The sequence below is a fragment of the Varanus komodoensis genome, unplaced genomic scaffold (assembly GCF_004798865.1).
Source record: "Varanus komodoensis strain SLA01 unplaced genomic scaffold, ASM479886v1 scaffold2, whole genome shotgun sequence".
NCBI lineage: Eukaryota > Metazoa > Chordata > Lepidosauria > Squamata > Varanidae > Varanus > Varanus komodoensis.
In genome coordinates, this window is record NW_025335568.1 from 28,786,420 (window position 1) to 28,806,655 (window position 20,236).

The 20,236-nt window shown below is 38.4% G+C and overlaps 1 protein-coding gene across 1 annotated transcript in view; it reads left to right on the top strand.

Moving 5' to 3' along the window:
* SPATA5 (spermatogenesis associated 5) overlaps positions 1–7,264 on the top strand; it is a 182,768-nt gene extending 175,504 nt beyond the window's left edge. The window contains exon 16 of the mRNA XM_044428333.1: positions 5,479–7,264. Within this exon, the coding sequence (XP_044284268.1) occupies positions 5,479–5,655 (177 nt within the window). The 3' untranslated portion in view covers positions 5,656–7,264. The remainder of the gene's footprint in view (positions 1–5,478) is intronic.
* The last annotated feature ends 12,972 nt before the right edge of the window (positions 7,265–20,236 follow it).

A 20,236-nucleotide genomic window follows, 5' to 3' on the forward strand; every position in this document is an offset into this window, starting at 1 on the left:
CCACCCACATGAAAAAAGTTACATCACAGCTATGCAGATGATAACTGGTTTGGTTGTGACCAAATAACAGTTGTATTCTTTAGATACATGCCCAGGCCTTTGGTCAAGGTTGCTGTCATGCCCTAAAAGTCAGCCTTTGGAGGAAGTGAATGTTATTTGTGTTTTTGCAATCTACTATATTCAGCTTACATTTCCCCCTTTCTTTTGTACCTCTCAGGTTGTTAGACAAAATTTGGACTGATTGTTAAAGGGTGAGGTATAAACCAGACATGTTTATACATTACCTGTATGCAGTGCAGATAAGTCAATGATATTAGAGGGAATAGGTGGTTTAATTTGTAGAGACCTTTTCAGAAAGAAATGATTCTAGGAACTGTTTGCAGAAAAGAAGTTTAGTCTCATACTGAAGTTAATATATGTAAGCTGCATTTCACAAATATAGCTAAAACTTGGCAGAGAATGTTGTTTAAAAATATTCTTTCCCAGCATGTGAAAACTCGTTTTTGTTATAAATTCTTTTGTTAAAGGTGCAGTCCTGCCATGTCTTTGCCAGAATGATGGGATCTGTATCAAATCAGAATGTTTTGGAAAGCAACTGCATTTGGAGCTTGTAGTTACAAATGTTAAGTTGGAATTTACATTTAATATATTGCTTGGAAAGGGACCATGCCTGGTTTTAAAAAAATCAAAGAAGAAAGGGAAACTACGTTTGTAGCCAAATTCAAAGTATACCCTGTGGGTGTTAACTCTTATCAGAATGATTGAAACTAAGCATAATATTTCTAAAAGTCTTTTTGTTCAGAGTAGAAGGATTTGGCATAAACCCATCTAAACCTAAATCAAATCATCCTCTCTGTTTGTTGCATGGTTCATGTGTTAATTCTAAGAACACTGTTCATCTTTCTTTTCTTCAGTGCATCTGTGCAAGCACATGATAAACTGATGGGCATTGATATAGATAAATAAGTATCCTGTAGATATTTGAGGATACAAAATGAACTTGATTTTTATAAAGTTCATGTGTTATTTGTAAAGTCTGTCAGCTTTTTGACTTTTACAAAGACGTTCATTTAATTATACTTTAATAGAGTAACATACCTCTCATTAGTAAGTCTGGAAAGGAATCTCAGTATTTTAAGTACCTCTTGGCCCATTAATTCTGAGATCCTTTGTAGTCAGGATATGTTGCTTGCTATCTAGAAATAGCACTTTAAGAATGAATTAATAACTTTATTGGGTAAAAACAGGATGCATAGTTTTGACATGGCTATTGTTTTCCTCTTTTCTGTGTAAATGTGTATGTTTGGATTATTAACATTTCATATTGCTTTGAAAAGTGCATGATATTTGTGCCATTTACACAAATGTATATTTGCACTTTACAAATATTGGTAATTGGATGAGATAATGGCTTGGTGCAGGCAATACAGCGTTCATTCAGGCGTAACCATGGTTTGCTGTTACAAGCATAATTTGGCAAAATAGAATAAAGTTTCTGTTCCTGTTTTTTCCTGAGACAACAAACTCCATACTGAGAAATTGTAATGGTGTATAAACCATGGTTAGTTAGCAACCCAGGATATCAAACCAGGACAAGATCCTGGGAAACTATGATTGAGGACAAACCAGGAATAGAGACTTTAAATCCTTTTAGATTTATGCATGAGCCTGAAACTTATGGTAACTGTGCTTATAACAAGAAAACATGATATCTGAACTGGACCACAATGTGAAATCATAATTTATCAGACAAGTCTTTATTGATGGAAGAGGAAGCAAATTGACTTTATTTGTGATTTAAGCAGGTGCATGTGACTTGTCTAGTAAAAGTCAGACAAGAACACACTTCGATTGGGGCAGGGGAAAACTATCCAGAGCCTTTTAGATTTGACTGTAAGGGTTTTCATCTTTTTTTAATGACCCAATTTTTGAACATTTCCACAGTCTTGCATGCTGAGTAGAAAAGCTGGCATCTCTACTCCCTAATCCTGCTTTTTTAGATGCCTTGGAGGGCACATACGGCAAGCTTGCCACACAATCTTGCAGGTAGTCATCATCTGGAAAGCGCCACAATTTGCACTATTCACAAACCCCACCCCAGGATGCCAATCTACTCCTGGTTCCTAATCCCTTTCTCACACAGTCTCTTGTAACCATCTACAGGGGGGGAAACAAGCTTGAAAGAAAAGGAAAAGAAAAACGAAACACAATGTCAAAGACTGGCCTATCAGGCCTCCAGTTTCTGTACATACAATCGGCACCAGCTGCAGCCCAATTAAATTCAATAGTTCACAGGTGTTCCAGCAGACAACTGATTTACCAAGCCACTTTTAAAAAATACCTAAGACTTTACACAGAAGCTCATTTCTTTCTTTCATTTCTCAAGTTTTTTTAAATTTTTTTTTTTTTTTTTTTTTTTTTTTTTTTTTGAGCACTTCAAGTACAAAGATGCTGAAAGGGACTTTCAGCCCTTTGGAAAAAAGTTACTGCTTCAAACCACAATGGACCTAACTCAAGCAATCTGAATCAACTCTTTATCTTGTCTGACTCATCATGAAGCAGGGTTATCAGTCCCATGGCTTCAAGAGGAAAATAGTTTTATATCTGAAAGTGTTTTTGAGTAGGAACCTACAACTGTTTGACACCATTTTTTCTTTTCTTCCATCAGTGCCCTCTCTCCAAATATTAAAATTGGACTCTGGTCCAATGGTCCTAGCAGCTAGGGTATCCTTTGTGCTTCAATAAAATATATGGCAAATTTATCATAGGTTTTCTAAGGTTTGCATGGCTGAACACCACAAACAGGTGCATTTCTGTCATAAGTTTTGCTTTGGCAAGTGGCCCTACCGAAATGTCAAATGCATATGTTCTAGCAGGGATTGTCACAATGAAGATGGTAGGAGGCAAAGTGTGCCCCAGAAGCTAAGGAATAAGAAGTCTGCTGAATTCTACATTTACGAGAGAGTTGTACATGTAGCCTGGCTGGGAATTTTAGTGTCTCCTGGTTCTGCCTGTATCCTGCAATATTGCACATCCAACACTGCACTAGTTAGGAGAGGAGTGGGGAAGCTTTCAGTTCTTGGAGTGCATGTTCCACAGGTGAGTGGAGCTAAGGTCAAAAGATCCAGAAAAAACAAAAACCCCAAACACCATATTTCTTCAAGCAATTTCTGTCAGTAACTAAGACTTTCAATATTTTATAATGGGAGGAAAACACAGCAGTGGTGTAGTGGGAAAACAGCATCTCATGTTCATCTACCTATTCCCCCAATCTCCACCATTGATTACCATGTGATACAAACTGGTTGTAAACTGTAGCATATGTGACTTTCAGCAGAAGTTCTTAACTGTTGTCGCAAATGGCCTGCCAGTGTAAGGAAATGAATATTGGTGTGACCTCTACAAACAAAACCAAGCCAAGGAGTTTGTCATTCAGTTCTGCACCTAGCAGGAGAAGCAGCACAAAAGTGGGTGGGGGGCATGTTAGGTCTTCAGGTAGAGGATGTAGGAAATTGACCATTTGATCAACTTTGAGACCCAAGGTGACAGCTTCAGTATTATCAAGAAATTGTCACCGGTAAAATGCATAATTATTTGTGCACTATGTTGACAGTGCTTCTTGCCCTGGTGGAGGGGAATTTGAACATGCAATGTCTACCTGAAGGCTGAGCATATCTCCTTTAGGTTGCTGTAACTTCATATGCTTGGATTTGCTCTGAATAAAAATGTTGCTCAATGGAGATGATGTCCTAAATTTCATTACTGATCGAATTAAAACCAACTTGCTCATATTTTGGACTTTATATTCTACATCTTGTGGGAATTTGTGAAACATGTATACTAATAAGTGCCTTATTCTCTTATTAGGCGAGATATGCATGCTGCAGCAGACTGAATCATATCATAAGCAAATACACTTCAGTACTTGCCATGTTTGTGTCATTGTTACTTCAATGTTCCTTAATTTTGGGGTGAGCCAATATCAGCCCCTGTAAATGCTGCATGCAGCTTTGTTCCTAATATCTGTCAGTACCCAAGTATAGGTTGCTAGTTTTCCCCTGTGACAACATTTCTAGAAGCATGACATGGATGTAACACAGAGAAGCTGTGGGGTGGGAACAAGATGGCTGCATGTTGTTAGCTGTGGGAGAACAGGTATTTCACATAAAATTGTGATTTTGATGCTTTGAAGATGTTTATTGTGAAATTTCAACAAACTAAAAGGAAGAAATGAAAAATGCCATTGCATACATTTGAATATATCCGTTTTAACGAGTACCCATGAAGAGAGAGTGTGTACATATGTATATAAAAATACAGCTTTCTAAACTATACATAAACTTCAGCAAAATCAGACTAAATAAGTATTCAGACTTCTGATGCATATGCTCATTTGGTCTTTTAAATGCATCATGATACTTTTTTCCTTTGGGAAAAGTTTGGCATTGGAAAGCAACTACATAGAAAAGAGGGGGAATATATTTGAATGAGCATTGTTTTTCAAATACCCACACGTTGGGTTTTCACTGTGTTTAGAAATACAAATATATGTGGCTGCGCTCTCTACATTAGCTGGCAGAAAACGGCAAGGTGTTATCTATAAGGCGGCTATGCATGCATATCCCCCCTTTTAATGTCTTATAAATGTTGTAAAGAATTAAAACTCACAGCAGCAGAATGATGATTAGAACTAACAGCAATATTATACTAACTTGACAGAGATGTCCAAATCCATGTATTTTTTTTTCTTTCAAAGTCTTGCTAAACACATGCTAAATCCCCTAAAAAGCTCCTAAAAGACTTTGGCAGCCATTAGTCCAGCATAGGCTGTGGAAGTCTTTTCAACAAGTGAACAAACAAGGAAAATACACTGAATGGCTGACAAATGCATTTCAGCTGGCTCTTTCATTTACACACATAAGGGTGCAGTCAATATCAATCACTGTTTTCCCTCTTACTCTGAAAATCATGGTCTCTCTGTTCATTCCTTAAACTCTTTTCACCACTGTAATGTGTCTTTAGAATGACATTAACATGAGGCTGTTTCCGCTGTCTGAAGTCCAAAGGGCTTAATAACATATCTCAGGCTTTAAGATATTAGCCCTCTTCTTTTCCACACATTTCCTTCCTGCCTGCTTTGAGTACATTTTTCCTTTTAAAAAGGAGTTAGAGTTTTAAACAATAAAACAGCCATGTATGATTTGATTAGCTCCCTCTTGTTTCTAGAACTCTTACTGGATTGTAAGAACAAATAGCAATAACAAACATCAGAATACAAGCATGTATTGATGAATTTAGCCACAGTTGAAGCTGGATTTTCATTTTCACAGATTCTTCTGCTGATGGCCAACAAAGTTAAGAAAGAATTTAGATGTCTTTTATATTCAGTGAATGCCTTCAACCCTCAGCAGATAAAATGTTACAGTAACAGATATTTCATGGTTATTTAAAATAAAAACCAGTATGTTTCTTTTTCAGATAACTGCAGTTTGTAGAGAAGCTGCCCTTCTTGCTCTTCAGGAAGATATACAGGCTACATGTATTATGGGACGGCATTTCCAAGAAGCCTTGGCTATTGTGACCCCTAGAATTCCAGATTCATTACAGAAGTTTTATGATAGGTATCAGCAGCAAAGTGGCCTGCATTCCCTTTGAGAAATGGATTAATATTGGTATAGTGTGCAATATGACTCTTGATTCATATAGGGGCTCTTCTATATGTGGAATTGCTTGGTTTTTTTCATAATACGCAAACAAACACATGTGACAAATGTTTGAACTGAACCTTGCTGTAAGAGTCTTCCTAATAAAGAGATTGAATACCAGTTGATAAAAAGCTTACATCAGTTTTATAATCAAGTCACTGGCAACGTCATCTAGTTTAATCTCATTATTCCTTTGAACATTAGCTCTAAGCCATATTCTAAGCTATCCAAACCAGCTGAATACATCTCACAGTAACTCAACTGTCCCATCCCAACCCAGTTTTTATATGGCCCAAATTTCCACCTTGCTTTTTTTATATCTGCCGTATACTGGCCAACTCTTTCTTTCAGCTATCCACCATGAGTCCCACATCTCTCTCCAGTTTCAGAATACTTCTTACCATACATCTTCCTGCATTTGTCACCAGCTCCACCTGCATTACTGTGCATCAGATTAGGATTTTTGTTTTGCTTCATTGTGCACCATACTGCACATAGTTACATGGAACAGCATTTTCCATTTTAATGCACAATCATCTGTTCTGGCGCATTCCTCTAGAATTCTTTTCATATCCTTTTTGTTTCTCTCATCTGAATAATTTGGAGTTACCAGCAAATTTAGCTATCCTAATGCTCATACTCCAGACTATTTACAAACAAGTTTGGCTGTTATAGTCCTGATGCAGGTCCTTGGCAAATTCCACTTGTTACCTACCTTCTTTGCAAGGACTGTCCATTTATTTTGCTTCCTATTTTGTAACAATCCAGAAGATCCAGTTAATGATTTATAAGAAGCCCCTTTCCCTTGATTGCTATATTTATCCAAAAGCCTTGGGTGAGGGGCTTTGTCAAGAATTGTCCAAGCATCCAGTGTTGAAGATCTCTAAGAGCTTAATGAGAGAGAATTTACACTTGTAGCTGCTATAAGAATGTATATTTTATGTGCTTGATAATTTTATATTTAATAAAGTTTTCTACCAGTCTGCCTGCAACACTTATTTTAGTAACTGGACAGCAATTTCATGGATGTGTTCTGTTCTTTCTTTAAAAATGGTGTTATATTACTATTTTCCAGTACCCTGGTAGAGGGTCTAATATAATTCTTATTTATTAAATACATTAAATGCCATCCTGCAGGGTTAATCTTAGAAGTTACATATTTTTGCTTGAAAATCAGCATGTTTACATTTAAGAACTTTAAGAACCCTTGGTTAGAAACCATGTAGACTTGTTGAAATGCTAATGTTTAATTATTGAAAAACTATGTCCAGATGCTAACTTGTGCTTCTAGACAAGGTTTTTATCCTGAAATTACCTTTTTTTGCAGGTTTTTATCTTGTGATGGAATTTTGCCATGGGGGGTTGTGTCCAGGCATATCTTCCATTTGTTATTCTCCCATGTTTCACACCACCACTACTTTCTTTTTTATTACAAAAAAGAAAAGTTAAGGAGGAAAGACAGAAGAGGTGTACAATGCCTTTTGATTTTTAGCACTGGAAGACCTGCATTCTGGAAGCACTCCAAATATTTTAATATAAATAAAATTACTTTAAAACTATTGATTTACTGTGATTTGTTTTAATGAATTAATCTTCAAACTATATCAAAATGTAATTAATATTACTCCTTTCTTATATCCCTTTTGAAGTTGTTATTTATAAAATGCTCTAATTGCTTTGATGGTTCAGGTCAAGAATGTGGAACTTTTCAGCACACAAAATGCTTATATGTTTCTTTTGTGTTCATGATTTGTTATCATTGCCCGGTTCCAGCTCTGAATGTAGTACAAAAAGGTTTGTTTAAAAAAAGGTACCTTGTTTTTCAAAGCAGTGCATATAAGACAAGAAATCAGTAAAGCCAAATTAAACAGAAGAGAAAAGTGCAAAATTACTCGAACAGGAGCATTCTCAGATGTGACACATGAGTCCATTTTGGACTAAACTAAATTTAACATCAGACTAGAAATGTTAGAGAAGTTTGCAATTGATTGGGATGACTTTGGATTTTTATGAACCCAACCGATATGTTCAGCAGTCAGACTGCCTTTCACAAAGGCATGCAGATCCCATGGCCATGCAGGCTTGTTTTTCATTTGCAGGGCAGTTTTTAATTTGTGGGGGCTATCTGAAGTATCAAATACAGACCTCCAAATCTGATCAACTTCAAATGGCTAAGCAAAGCTCTGAGAGATAAAATATTCATTAGATAAGGTGATTGTAGAATACATGTTAAAAAATTAAATACTCTATTAGTACTAAGTAGTGCTAACAGTATCCACTTTATTAATTTCCGTTATATTATCTTAAGACACTTATTTTAACTCATTAGTTCAGAGCCAAAAAAGACATTACCTTCCGGTCTAGAAGCTATGTTATCTTTTGATTTTTCAGTTTATTTTACAGGTTACTTTTATTCATTTATACTTAAATCTTGTGTATCATTTTTCACAAGGAACATCATAAAAACAATAGTGTCAATAAGAAAAACAAAACAAGAACAAAATTTAGAAATGACACGTGTCATTTTAAAATAACATAACACATATTTACAAAAAGAAGCAGCCACTCAAAATTTTGTGTTTTGAAACTGAATACCCAACGCCAAACAAAACAGGGACATGTTGCTATAGCATAAAGCAACATTCATGCAATGTAACCAGCACTTGCTAGAACAGTGGCAAGAAAGTGGTAATTCTGGGTTGTTGCGGGAGAGACAATCCAGAAATGGAGCCCAGAGATCTTGTTTGCTACTCTACCAACAACTCAGAATTCCTTATTAGTACACAGTGGCTGGGTTTACCTGGCACACAGATTTTTGCCCAGACTTAGGCAAATCTGGGCAAAAATCATATGCCTACCCATGGATTGTTTCCATGCTCCCCATTCCATGCTCCACACATCCCAGTAGCCCTGCAAGTGAAGTCCCAGCCCTTTCACTATTCTTCCCTGATTGCTTTGCTGCTTTCCATAAATAAGTGCCCCCTCTGCATGCCTGTGGTGCTTCCTACCTGTTCCAAACACCACAGCGATTTTTATGAAATGCATTTCCCTCCGTGTATTTTCATACTGTCTCTCTGTTTACAAAACCAAAGAGAGTCAGATACATCAGTCAGCAAGCAATGTTGCATCCATTTGCTAAGGTGCTGGGGACAGTAGAGATGAAAGCGTAGAAACATCTACTTCCACAGCTGCTTTTGCCAGGAGACTCTATAGTATTTCCATACTAACAGTGGTAAAATTCCAATCTGGCACGAAAACCTTAGATTGTTGATTCTGTCCATAGTTTCAGGAAACTAATCCTACAATTAGGAAATTCAGATTTGGGTATGGAGGACATAACAGAGCCAGAACAGTAAGATTCCACCATGACTTCCCATGTTGTGTGAAGCTACACAACACTAAACAACCCAAGAGCAGAGTATCTCTTGACTGTTTAGCCCACCCCTGCCCCCATCTCTACAGAAATGACTGGGCTGGAGGAGTCTGTGTTCACTCTTCTTGATTAATTCACAACCACAAAGAAAAAGAAAAATAAGGCCATTTTTTCCAGAAGTGTTATTCCTATTTAAATATTTATCCGCAAATTTGTTAAGACTTTTTGTGCCTCATTAGGTCTATGAGCACATCTTACCTACAACTTTCATTTGATAGAGTCAATTGTCTGTAACTGGGACTGGCTAACAACAACAACAACAACAACATGATGATGATGATGATGATGATGATGATGATGTGTAAGTATTTGTAGAGGGGTGAGGGATGAAGTAGATGTGGCTGGAACACGGATTTTGCTTCTCTGAACGCAAATGCTTTAAAATATAGTAAATCTAAGTGCATGCAATTTCCACCATGTTTAAAATGTTTCCTCTGTCTTAAATTCAATTTTGCCACTGAACACGTCTTTAGCTACTGTTACAAATATGATGACTGAGCAAGTAATATCAGGATTTATATTATTTCAGGAAAAGTAGAAATACAATTAAAACAGTTCTCTGTTTCAGTGCACCTAGTTATGCATTTGTATTTACTTCTATTAAGTATTTTAACATGCTTAGTATATGTAAAGTAATACCATACTAGTAATTCAGTTGAAAACATCAACAAAAATGAAAACTATATAGACTCAGTGCCATACACAAACTCAGCAGCTTCCTTTTAATGTACATGATAGGCAACCATCATAGTTGCCTAGAGACCTGGTAAACAGGCAAAGCTCCCTAAACATATACAAGTCCCTGAACATGCAGGTCCCTGAACATATACAGCATAAACCAGTACTGTGTAGGTTCTGATCTTAAATTTAGACTACAACTTCCACTGGAAATAGATTTTATCTTATCCTTGAAGTATCTTTTGCTATATCCAGCTTGTGCTTGTGTGTGGAGATACCTTGTCCTTTCACTGATAGAAAATAAAGATCCTGGAACATGGAAGGTGTTGAACTTGCAAATTCCAATTCCATCAAAGTAAAATAAAACCATGTAGCTCTCCATTTATTAGGGTTGGAATAAGCTCTGCCTGAGGTAGGAGAGGGTATGTGGCCTCTGCCCCCATGTGTCTCCTACCCCATTGTGTCTCCCACCCAAGCCTAGGATAACCCATGAGATTGTGATGCAGGTCATCTCCTGGGACATCCCTTCTCACAATCCCTGGTTCTGTGGAAGAACCTCCTTAAATTAAGGAGCTTGGGCATTGTGCCTTTTCTCTAAGAAGATCTTAAGATGAGGGTTCACAAAATTACTACAACAGATCTCTGTTCCATCAGCTTTCTAGGGATTTACTACAAAGAGCCAAAGTCAGCATTCTCCTTGGTCTTAGATCTGCTTCCAGCCAGCCTGACTTCCAGCCATACAGGTTTAATGGGTTGTTGAACAAGAGGTTATTAGCTCAAGAGTTACAGGGGATGGTAGCAGAATCCGGAATCCCTTTGTAATTAGCACTGAGTTGTAAGAAACCCCTGGAAGGTAATTTAAAATGGCCTAGGCACCAATCCAATGCAATCTGTATGCAGACCCTTTGGGTTCGTCTAGCAGGCCTAGCCTAGTAGCAACCTAACCCTTAATTATAATGTTAAAATTTAATTAATTTACTCATATCTATGTTGTTTACAAAAAACAAAACAAAGACCATTCAGACACCTTTAAGACTGTTTAATTTATAGAAGCATATGCTATTGGGGACTAGAGTCTATTTCAACGGATGTGTGAAGTGCTATTCTGAACTGCGGATATGCATACACATGATTTGGCGGTGAATGGCAAGGAGGAAGGAAATGAAAAGCAGAAAGTGAAGATAGTGAAGATCACATTATTAAACAGCGGTCATTTACAACTGTAGCTCTGTTGCTGATAGCGCAAGCATTCTTGCATTGGGCAAACTAATTAACAGATGTAAGACTATCTTAAAGAAACTTTATCTCAACTCAAGGTGCAGGAGATAATGCTGAACATTCTGATGAATGGATGTTCATCCACTCCTTCATGGATCAATGCCTTGTCGTGGCGTAGGGGCTTGCGTAGCTCAATGAAGCTATGAGCTATGCCATGCAGGGCCACTCAAGACAGGTCATAGCAGAGAGCTCTGACAAACTGTGATCCACTGGAGAAAGTAATGGTAACACACTCCAGTATCTTTGCCATGAAAACTCCATGGACAGTCCCAAAAGGCAAAAAGATATGATGCCAGAAGATGAGCCCCTCAGGTGTCCAATATGCTACTGGGGAAGAGTGGAGGGCTAGTACTAGTAGCACCAGAAAGAATGAAGTGACTGGGTGAAAGCTGAAAGGACACTCAGTTGCAGATGTATCTGGTGGTGAAAGGAAGAGTCCAATGCTGTAAAGATCTATACTCCATAAGAACCTGGAATGTGAGATCCATGACTCAAGGCAAGCTGGATGTAGTCAAACAAGAGATGACAAGACTGAACAACGACATCTTAGGCATCAGTGAACTAAAATGGACAGGAATAGGTGAATTTAATTCAGATGACCATCAGATATACTACTGTAGGCAAGAATCCCTCAGAAGAAATGGAGTAGCCTTCATAGTCAATAAAAGAGTAGGAAAAGCAGTACTGGGATACAATCTCCAAAATGACAGAATGATCTCAGTTCGAATCCAAGGCAAACCTTTCAACATCCCAGTAGTCCAAGTTCGTGCCCCAACCACTGGTGCTGAAGAGGCTGAAGTTGACCGGTTCTATTTAGGCCTACCACACCTTCTAGAATTAACACCAAAAAATGATGTCCTTATCATCATGGGGGAATGGAATGCTAAAGTAGGAAAACAAAAGATAACAGGAGTTTAGTAAGTAAGTTTGGCCTTGGAGTACAAAATGAAGCAGGGCACAGGCTGGTAGAATTTTGTCAAGAGAATACGACCTAAGAGATGACTTTACACATGGACATCACCAGACGGTCAACACAGAAATAAGATTGACTATGAGCTCTGCAGCCAAAGATGGAGAAGCTCTGTACAGTCAGTAAAAACAAGACCAGCAGCTGACTGTGGCTCAGATCATGAGCTTCTTGTTGCAAAATTTAGGCTTAAATTGAAGAAAGCAGGGAAAAGCACTAGGCCACTCAGGTATGACCTAAATCATATCCCTGATGAATATACAGTAGAGGTGACAAATAGATTTAAGGAATTAGATCTGATAAACAGAATGCCTGAAGAACTATGGACGGAGGTTCACAACATTGTGCAAGAGGTAGCAACTAAAACCATCCCAAAGAAAAAGAAATGCAAGAAAGCAAAATGGCTGTCTGAGGAAGCTTTACAAATACCTGAGGAAAGAAGGGAAGTGAAAGGCAAGGGAGAAAGAGAAAGATACACCTACTGTAATTGAATGCAGAATGTAGAAGAGATAAGAATGCCTTCTTAAATGAACAATGCAAAGAAATAGAAGAAAACAATAGAATAGGGAGGACCAGAGATCTCTTCAAAGAAAATATCATATCATATGAAGAGATATGAAGGGAACGTTTCATGCAAAGATGGACATGATAAAGGACCAAAATGGCAGGGACCTAACAGAGGCAGAAGAGATTAAGAGGAGGTGGCAAGATTACACAGAAGAACTATACAAGAAAGAGCTTAACATCCCTGATAACCACAATGGGGTGGTCACTGACCTTGAGCCAGACATCCTGGAATGTGAAGTCAAGTGGGCCTTAGCAAGTCTGAGCAACAACAAAGCTAGTGGAAGCGACAGTATTCCAGCTGAGCTATTCAAAATCTTAAAAGATGATGCAGTAAAAGTGCTACACTCAATATGCCAGCAAATTTAGAAAACTTAGCAGTGGCCACAGGATTGGAAAAGGTCAGTTTACATTCCGATCCCAAAGAAGGGCAATGCCAAAGAATGTTCAAACTAGCGCACCATTGCACTCATTTCACATGCTAGCAAAGTTATGCTCAAAATCCTACAAGCTAGGCTGTAGCAGTATGTGGACCGAGAACTACCAGAAGTACAGGCAGGATTTTGAAGAGGCAGAGGAACTAGAGATCAAATTGCCAACATATGCTAGATTATGGAGAAAGTTAGGGAGTTCCAGAAAAACATCTACTTCTGCTTCATTGACTATGCTAAAGCCTTTGATTGTGTGGATCACAACAAATTGTGGCAAGTGCTTAAAGAAATGGGAGTACCAGACCATCCTATTTGTCTCTTGAGAAACCTATAAGAGGGTCAAGAAGCAACGGTGAGAAGTAGACACGGAACCAATGATTGGTTCAGTATTGAGAAAGGAGTTCGGCAAGGCTGTATACTGTCACCCTACCTATTTAACTTATATGCAGAACACATCATGAGAAAGGCAGGCCTAGATGAATCACAAGTTGGAATTAAGATTGCCAGGAAAAATATCAACAACTTCAGGTACGCAGATGATACCACTCTAATAACAGAAAGTGAAGAGGAACTAAAGAGCCTCTTGATGTGGGTGAAGAAAGAGAGTGTAAAAGTTGGCTTGAAACTCAACATTAAGAAAACTAAGATCATGGCATCTGGTCCTCTCACTTCCTGGCAAATAGATGGGGAAGAAATGGAGGTAGTGACAGATTTTATTTTCCTGGACTCCAAGATCACTGCAGACGGTCCTGTAGCCAAGAAATTAAAAGACACTTGCTCCTGGGGAGGAAAGCTATGGCAAATCTACACAGCATACTAAAAAGCAGAGACATCACCCTGCCAACAAAAGTGCATATAGTCAAGGTTATAGTTTTCCCAGTTGCAATGTATGGCTGTGAAAGTTGAACCATAAGGAAGGCTGAGTGCCGAAGAATTGAGGCCTTTGAATTGTGGTGCTGGAGGAGACTCCTGCAAGTCCTTTGGACTGCAAGGCAATCAAACCAGTCAGTCCTAGAGGAGATCAACCCTGACTGCTCTTTATAAGGCCAGATCCTGAAGATAAAACTCATATACTTTGGCCACCTAATGAGAAGGAAGGACTCCCTGGAGAAGAGCCTAATGCTGGGAACAATAGATGGCAAAAGAAAGGGACGGCAGAGAATGAGGTGGCTAGATGGAGTCACTGAAGCAGTCAGCGTGAGCTTGGGTGGACTCCGGGGCATGGTGGAGGACAGGAAAGCCTGGAGGAATGTTGTCCATGGGGTCACGATGGGTTGGACACAACTTTGCGACTAACAACAGCAACAACAATCCTGATGAAGGTTTCTTTTTCTGGTCATCTTTGAGATGACTTTTGTCAAGAATGGCCAGTCCATGGTAATTTTTCTGCATTAGAACAAATTGCCTCTTCCAGAATATGATGTCTACAATGTAGATATAAAAACAATTACCAGTATAACCCACTATCTCTCCCCTTGTATAAGTAAAATTAAATCTTCCACCTTGGTTGATTGTTGCCATTATCCCAAATTAATATTGTATTGCAACATTTTTGTTTGGATGTTTGTTGTCATATCTTTGAAACAATGATCAGAATGGTGATACACTTTTAGATATTGCTGCCAAGTATTATTAAATCTCTTTTATTGTTTTAAGGAAATCACTGAAATTCCCACAAATCTGATAGTATAGATTGCATTTTTGTCAGGAGAAATAGTGCTTAAAGTCATGAATTTGCATGCAAATAATACCAGAACAACTAATTAGCACAGTCTGATTCCATTCCAGGCTTTCTCCATATGCAATTTTTGTTAAAGCCGCTTTTGTTAAGATAAAACACATCGTAGTAAGGGTTAGGCTTTTAACTACAAAGGAGTATTTTATTTTCCTGAGAGATTAATAGTAAGCCAGAATCAGCTGGTAGTGCCAAGTGCCTTGATAACACAATTGACCAAGAAAGCTTTGTTAGTTTTTTTTTCTCCCTTCCTGTTTCCCAGAAAGAACTGGAAGACAAATTGCTGGGATGGTGTAACTGATTTTGTAAGTCATTATTATGATGAGTATTTCAAAGTTGAAACAACCTAAGGAAGAGGAAGATTTAAACATTTATCATGGACTAATTGCAAACAGGTGAGGAAGTTGGTAAAATAAAGGAGAGGTAGGTAGAAGTTTGTTCTCCAAATGGTTTGGACTTCAAACACCCAGAAGCACTGTCAACAAGGAATGGGCAGCATTCAATCTACCCCTAAAGTAAAGGATGTTTATGTGGATATTTTCATCAAAAGTAACAAGTGATCTGTATCTTTCCATTCTATCAAGATATAGGCCACTAGCCATCTATGGAGCCTCTGAAGCTTTTTAATCTTCAATATATTTGACTTCTTATCACAGCTTTGCTAAATCCTCAGTGCAATAATGTTGAGCATATGTAACAAGCTGTACACTTGAGTTGTTTCCCCATGGAATGGAAAGCTTCAGCTGTCTGTTTCTGTATAATAATAGCATTTTTGGAACTTCAAATTACACTTTCAAAATCTTTTACTGTATGAATAGTTATTATAGTTATAATTATTACATTATTATAAGCAACTTCTATGAACATACATCAATGAGGTATATAATCAGAACACTTAATACTTTGGGAAAAAAGCATGCAAGTTTCTCTGGTTTGGATATTCCTTTTGTTTAGAGTAGCCAACCAATGAACTAACCAAACAATCCGAAAACTACTAACCCAGCTGCCTTGTTCAGGGGCTCTTCCTGAGCAAAAGAAGCAAAAGTCACTTTTCTAAAAACCACCTAATTTTCCAGAGGTTCTCACTGCATGTTCATACATTATGCTAGATTCAGTGGTAGATGCAGGTGCAGTATGGTCAGGTGGAAGAACATCTTGTGTGTCATAAAAAGTCTACACATTCTGTCTATGTGAGATAGCAAAGGATGTTTCTGTATCTTGTGTATAAGTGCACACTTCTCCATGTGTGTACTTATACACATGGAGTGAGTGTGCATACATGCATCATTAGTGTATTATACATACTGTATAGTGACTTGACATGTGCTATGTAGCTAAGCTGGCTCATTTTCTTGTTATTGTTAGTCGCAAAGTTGTGTCCAACCCATCGCAACCCCATGGACAACATTTCTCCAGGCCTTCCTGTCCTCCACCATCCCCCGGAGTCCACGTAAGCTCACACCAACTGCTTCAGTGACTCCATCTAACCACCTCATTCTCTACCTTCCCCTTCTTCTTTTCCCATCTATTGATCCCAACATTAGGTTCTTCTCCAGGGAGTCCTTCCTTCTCATTAGGTGGCCAAAGTATTTGAGTTTTATCTTCAGTATCTGGTCTTCTAAAGAGCAGTCAGGGTTGATCTCCTCTAGGACTGACCGGTTTGATCTTCTTGCAGTCCAAGGGACTGGCAGAAATCTCCTCCAGCACCACAATTCAAAGGCCTCAATTCTTCGGTGCTCAGCCATCCTTATGGTTCAACTTTCAAAGCCATACATTGCAACTGGGAAAATCGTAGCCTTGACTATACGCAATTTTGTTGGCAGGGTGATGTCTCTGCTTTTTAGTATGCTGTCCAGATTTGCCATAGCTTTCCTCCCCAGGAGCAAGCGTCTTCTAATTTCTTGGCTGCAGTCCCTGTTTGTGGTGGTCTTGGAGCCCAGGAAAATAAAATCTGTCACTACCTCCATTTCTTCCCCATCTATTTGCCAGGAAGTGAGAGGACCGGATGCCATGATCTTAGTTTTCTTCATGTTGAGTTTCAAGCCAACTTTTCTGCTCTTCTCTTTCACCAGCATCAAGAGGCTCTTTAGTTCCTCTTCACTTTCTGCCATGAGAGTGGTATCATCTGCATATCTGAGGTTGTTGATATTTCTCCCAGCAATCTTAATTCCAGCTGGTGATTCATCTAGGCCTGCCTTTCTCATGATGTGTTCTGCATATAAGTTAAATAGGTAGGGCGACAGTATACAGCCTTGCCGAACTCCTTTGAGTGATCTATATATTAATTTCAGGAACGTCTACAGTTAAATAGAGTTAGGAAGCTGCTAATAAAGGGCCAATAGTAACTCCCATTGGGTATTGTTCAAGTGGCAAATTGATCATGGCAATAAATCCCAAATTACAGGAAGTATGGACCAACTCCTACCACATACAGATGGAAAGAATGAAAAAGACTAATCATATGACTTGTGTCTCAGGAGAACATTTTCTGTCTTCTGAGAGTCAATTATAAATCCAGAGTGCATCAGTAATAAGAATGTGATTCATGGTAGAATCTAATTCTGCATCTGATACTTGTACATTCCAGTCTATGTATACTACTCATATTGATGTGGCACAGGTTGTATTAAACTGTATTAGGCCTAATATGTGGGACACTGACTCCTTTTCTCTTGACACATGAACCAGAAGCATAAAGGGGATGATTCTGTGGATTGTGGCACCTACAAAGAACTCACTAATCATCAGTTTGCTGTATGGATTAGTAAAGATCACCATAGAGATAGATTAGCACATTTGGAATATGCTGAATTATCAAGGCCAATTCTTTCTAACAACCACAAGCACGCACTCCCTGGAAGAACTTTAGAGACTTCCCTTATTTGACAGTGACATTTTACCATCAAAGAATTAATGGACGTTTTTCAAAGATGGAGGGCATACTGTAAGAGTCTGTAAACATATGCATTTAAGACATCCTCCTTAGAGGGTTCCCAGATCTTCAGCAGAATAAGGGCAGTATCAACACACACAATATAATGCTAAGTTTTCCCACTTCCTTTGATAATATTCACCACACACAGGGAGTGGCTTCTCCTTGAGGAAAAAAGGGCAAGACTTCTACTTGGTTGTTTTTGAAAGGATATGCTATTTATCAGTAATGATAGATTTCCTCTGGTACCTTTATCAACTATAATTAAAACAGCCAGCTTCTTTCATCATACTCCCAGCAGTCAGATCTACAGTTCTTAACCCTGTCACACATTTCTGCAGTTCCAGAAATTGTGACCCCTAATTATACTGAAAAAAGACCCTGGCAACCTAATATTCTTGAACATATTTCATTGAAAGCAATCCCACTCTTTACAAACTGATGTTCAACTAACTGTGCTTAGAATTGTAGTGATCTCCTTCCTCCACTCCCCTTTCCTTCCTCCTCCTCCTTCCAATCTTATCCTATCCATAACATGTGGAGGTAGAATGCTTGATCTCACCCAATGAATCAGTATTACTTTAACAAAATATGTATTTAACAAAACAGCATGCCACATTACTTTTGTACTTCATGGCATGCTAAATTTGTACACACCTAACCAACAAACTTACTGTAGTTTGTAGGTGGTGCAACTGAGAAGGAAAATTGAATGCTATTGAAATTGGTCTTTGCAGAACAAAAATATTCTCCTTGTATCCCTTGTTACAAAGTCGCCAATTTGCTTAACATAGAATTAAAAGTGAAGTACCCTTATCCTCTCCAACCTCCTCTTTCCCAATGGATGGGCAATCATATATTAAAAAGTAATAAAGTGAAGGAACTATTTCAAGAAATGTATGGATTCTCAGTACCTGAGCTGTGAGCTGCAAGATGTCCAGCAAACATTCTGCTCTGAGCCTCTACAGGATCAGTTTGGTTATTTGGTGACCAGGTTGTGATAGGTTCTAAAACATGAAACACAGTACGAATGCAGTGGTGTGGTGAAATATGATTTAGTTAAGCCTACAGAATAAGTCTTAACATGGGTTCCTTTGTGGACTTGTCCAGATTTGCTCTCAGCTTTCCATCACTGCTAGCGGTGGATTACCTTTCATTATCTACATTAAAACACACACACACACAGCAGTTAAATTTATTTGAAATACCTGGAAGAATAAAAAGGTATTTCATGGCATCCAAAAATCAACAAAATGGGTACCTAAGGAATACATCCCATTGTTCAGGGCCACTACAAAAAAGGCCTGGTCACTCACTGAATTTCAGTATGTGGATGCACTTGGAGGAGAGCTTCAGATTATGATCGCAGGGCACTGGCAGGAAGGAATGGGGAAAGTGGTATTTTAAGTCTCCCATTTATAAATACAGGATCCGCTTCAGAAGATCTACCCAGAGTATTACCATCAAATTAACCTGAACAATGGAATAACCTTTCCAGAGAAGTTCGCCTGACACCATCTTTAAAGTTTTGTGTGTGTACGTTTATGTGCCAGTTTAAATCCTTTTTGTTGATTCAGGGGCTTTTAAACAACTTGTGTTTTTACAAACCAGGCACCTCTATTTATGGTTTGTGTTTTATTATATAGCTGTGTGTTAATTATTTTATTTCTTCCTCTGCTGGAAAAACCAGTGTTAAACTCTCGCTCACTCACTTACTCTCACTGCTTTGATATTGTATTTGCATAATGCTTTGTATTATTTTAAATTTCATGTGAGTTACCCAAAGAACATATGCTATTGTTCAGCCACTTAAATATAGTAAAATAAAATACATATAACAGCTTAAAGAACAGGAGGCAGTGATTAGGGATAAATGGGCAGTTCTCACAATGTGGGTAGGCAGGCAGCTTATTTTCCTAAGAATTTGCATGGGGAGTAATGCTGATTAACATTTATACTTTATCTAGAGTGAGTAATGAGAAGGATCAGTTTTCAGATCAAGCCAAATGATTGCGTATAACCAAAGTGGACAAAAAGTTTTCTCCAAACTGGGTGGAGAATAACATGGCAATTCTATTATTAGATTTATATCCCACTGTTTTTTTCAATGAACTCAAAGCAGCTTACGTCATTCTCCTCCTCCTGCTCTCAGTCTCATCCCTACAACAACAACCCTGTGAGGTTGGTTGGTCTGAGAGTCTGTGATTGGCCCAAAGTCACCCAGTTGGCTCATGGATGAGTGAGGACTAGAACCCAGACTGCCTGAGTCCTCGTCTGGTGATCTTAACCACTACACCACACTGGCCCTGATGAGATGCATCCCAGCACAACTCTAAATAAGCCTCACTGAGACTTTGGCACTTAATCTCAAACAAGTGTTCATACGACAGCTGCCTTTTGTGTCAAGTTGTTCACTGGTATAAGCAATCCTAACTACACATATATGCAAATAGATTGTGCTGGGCAGACATATGAAAAAACTAGTGAAAGAGAAAAATGACATAAAGGGAAGC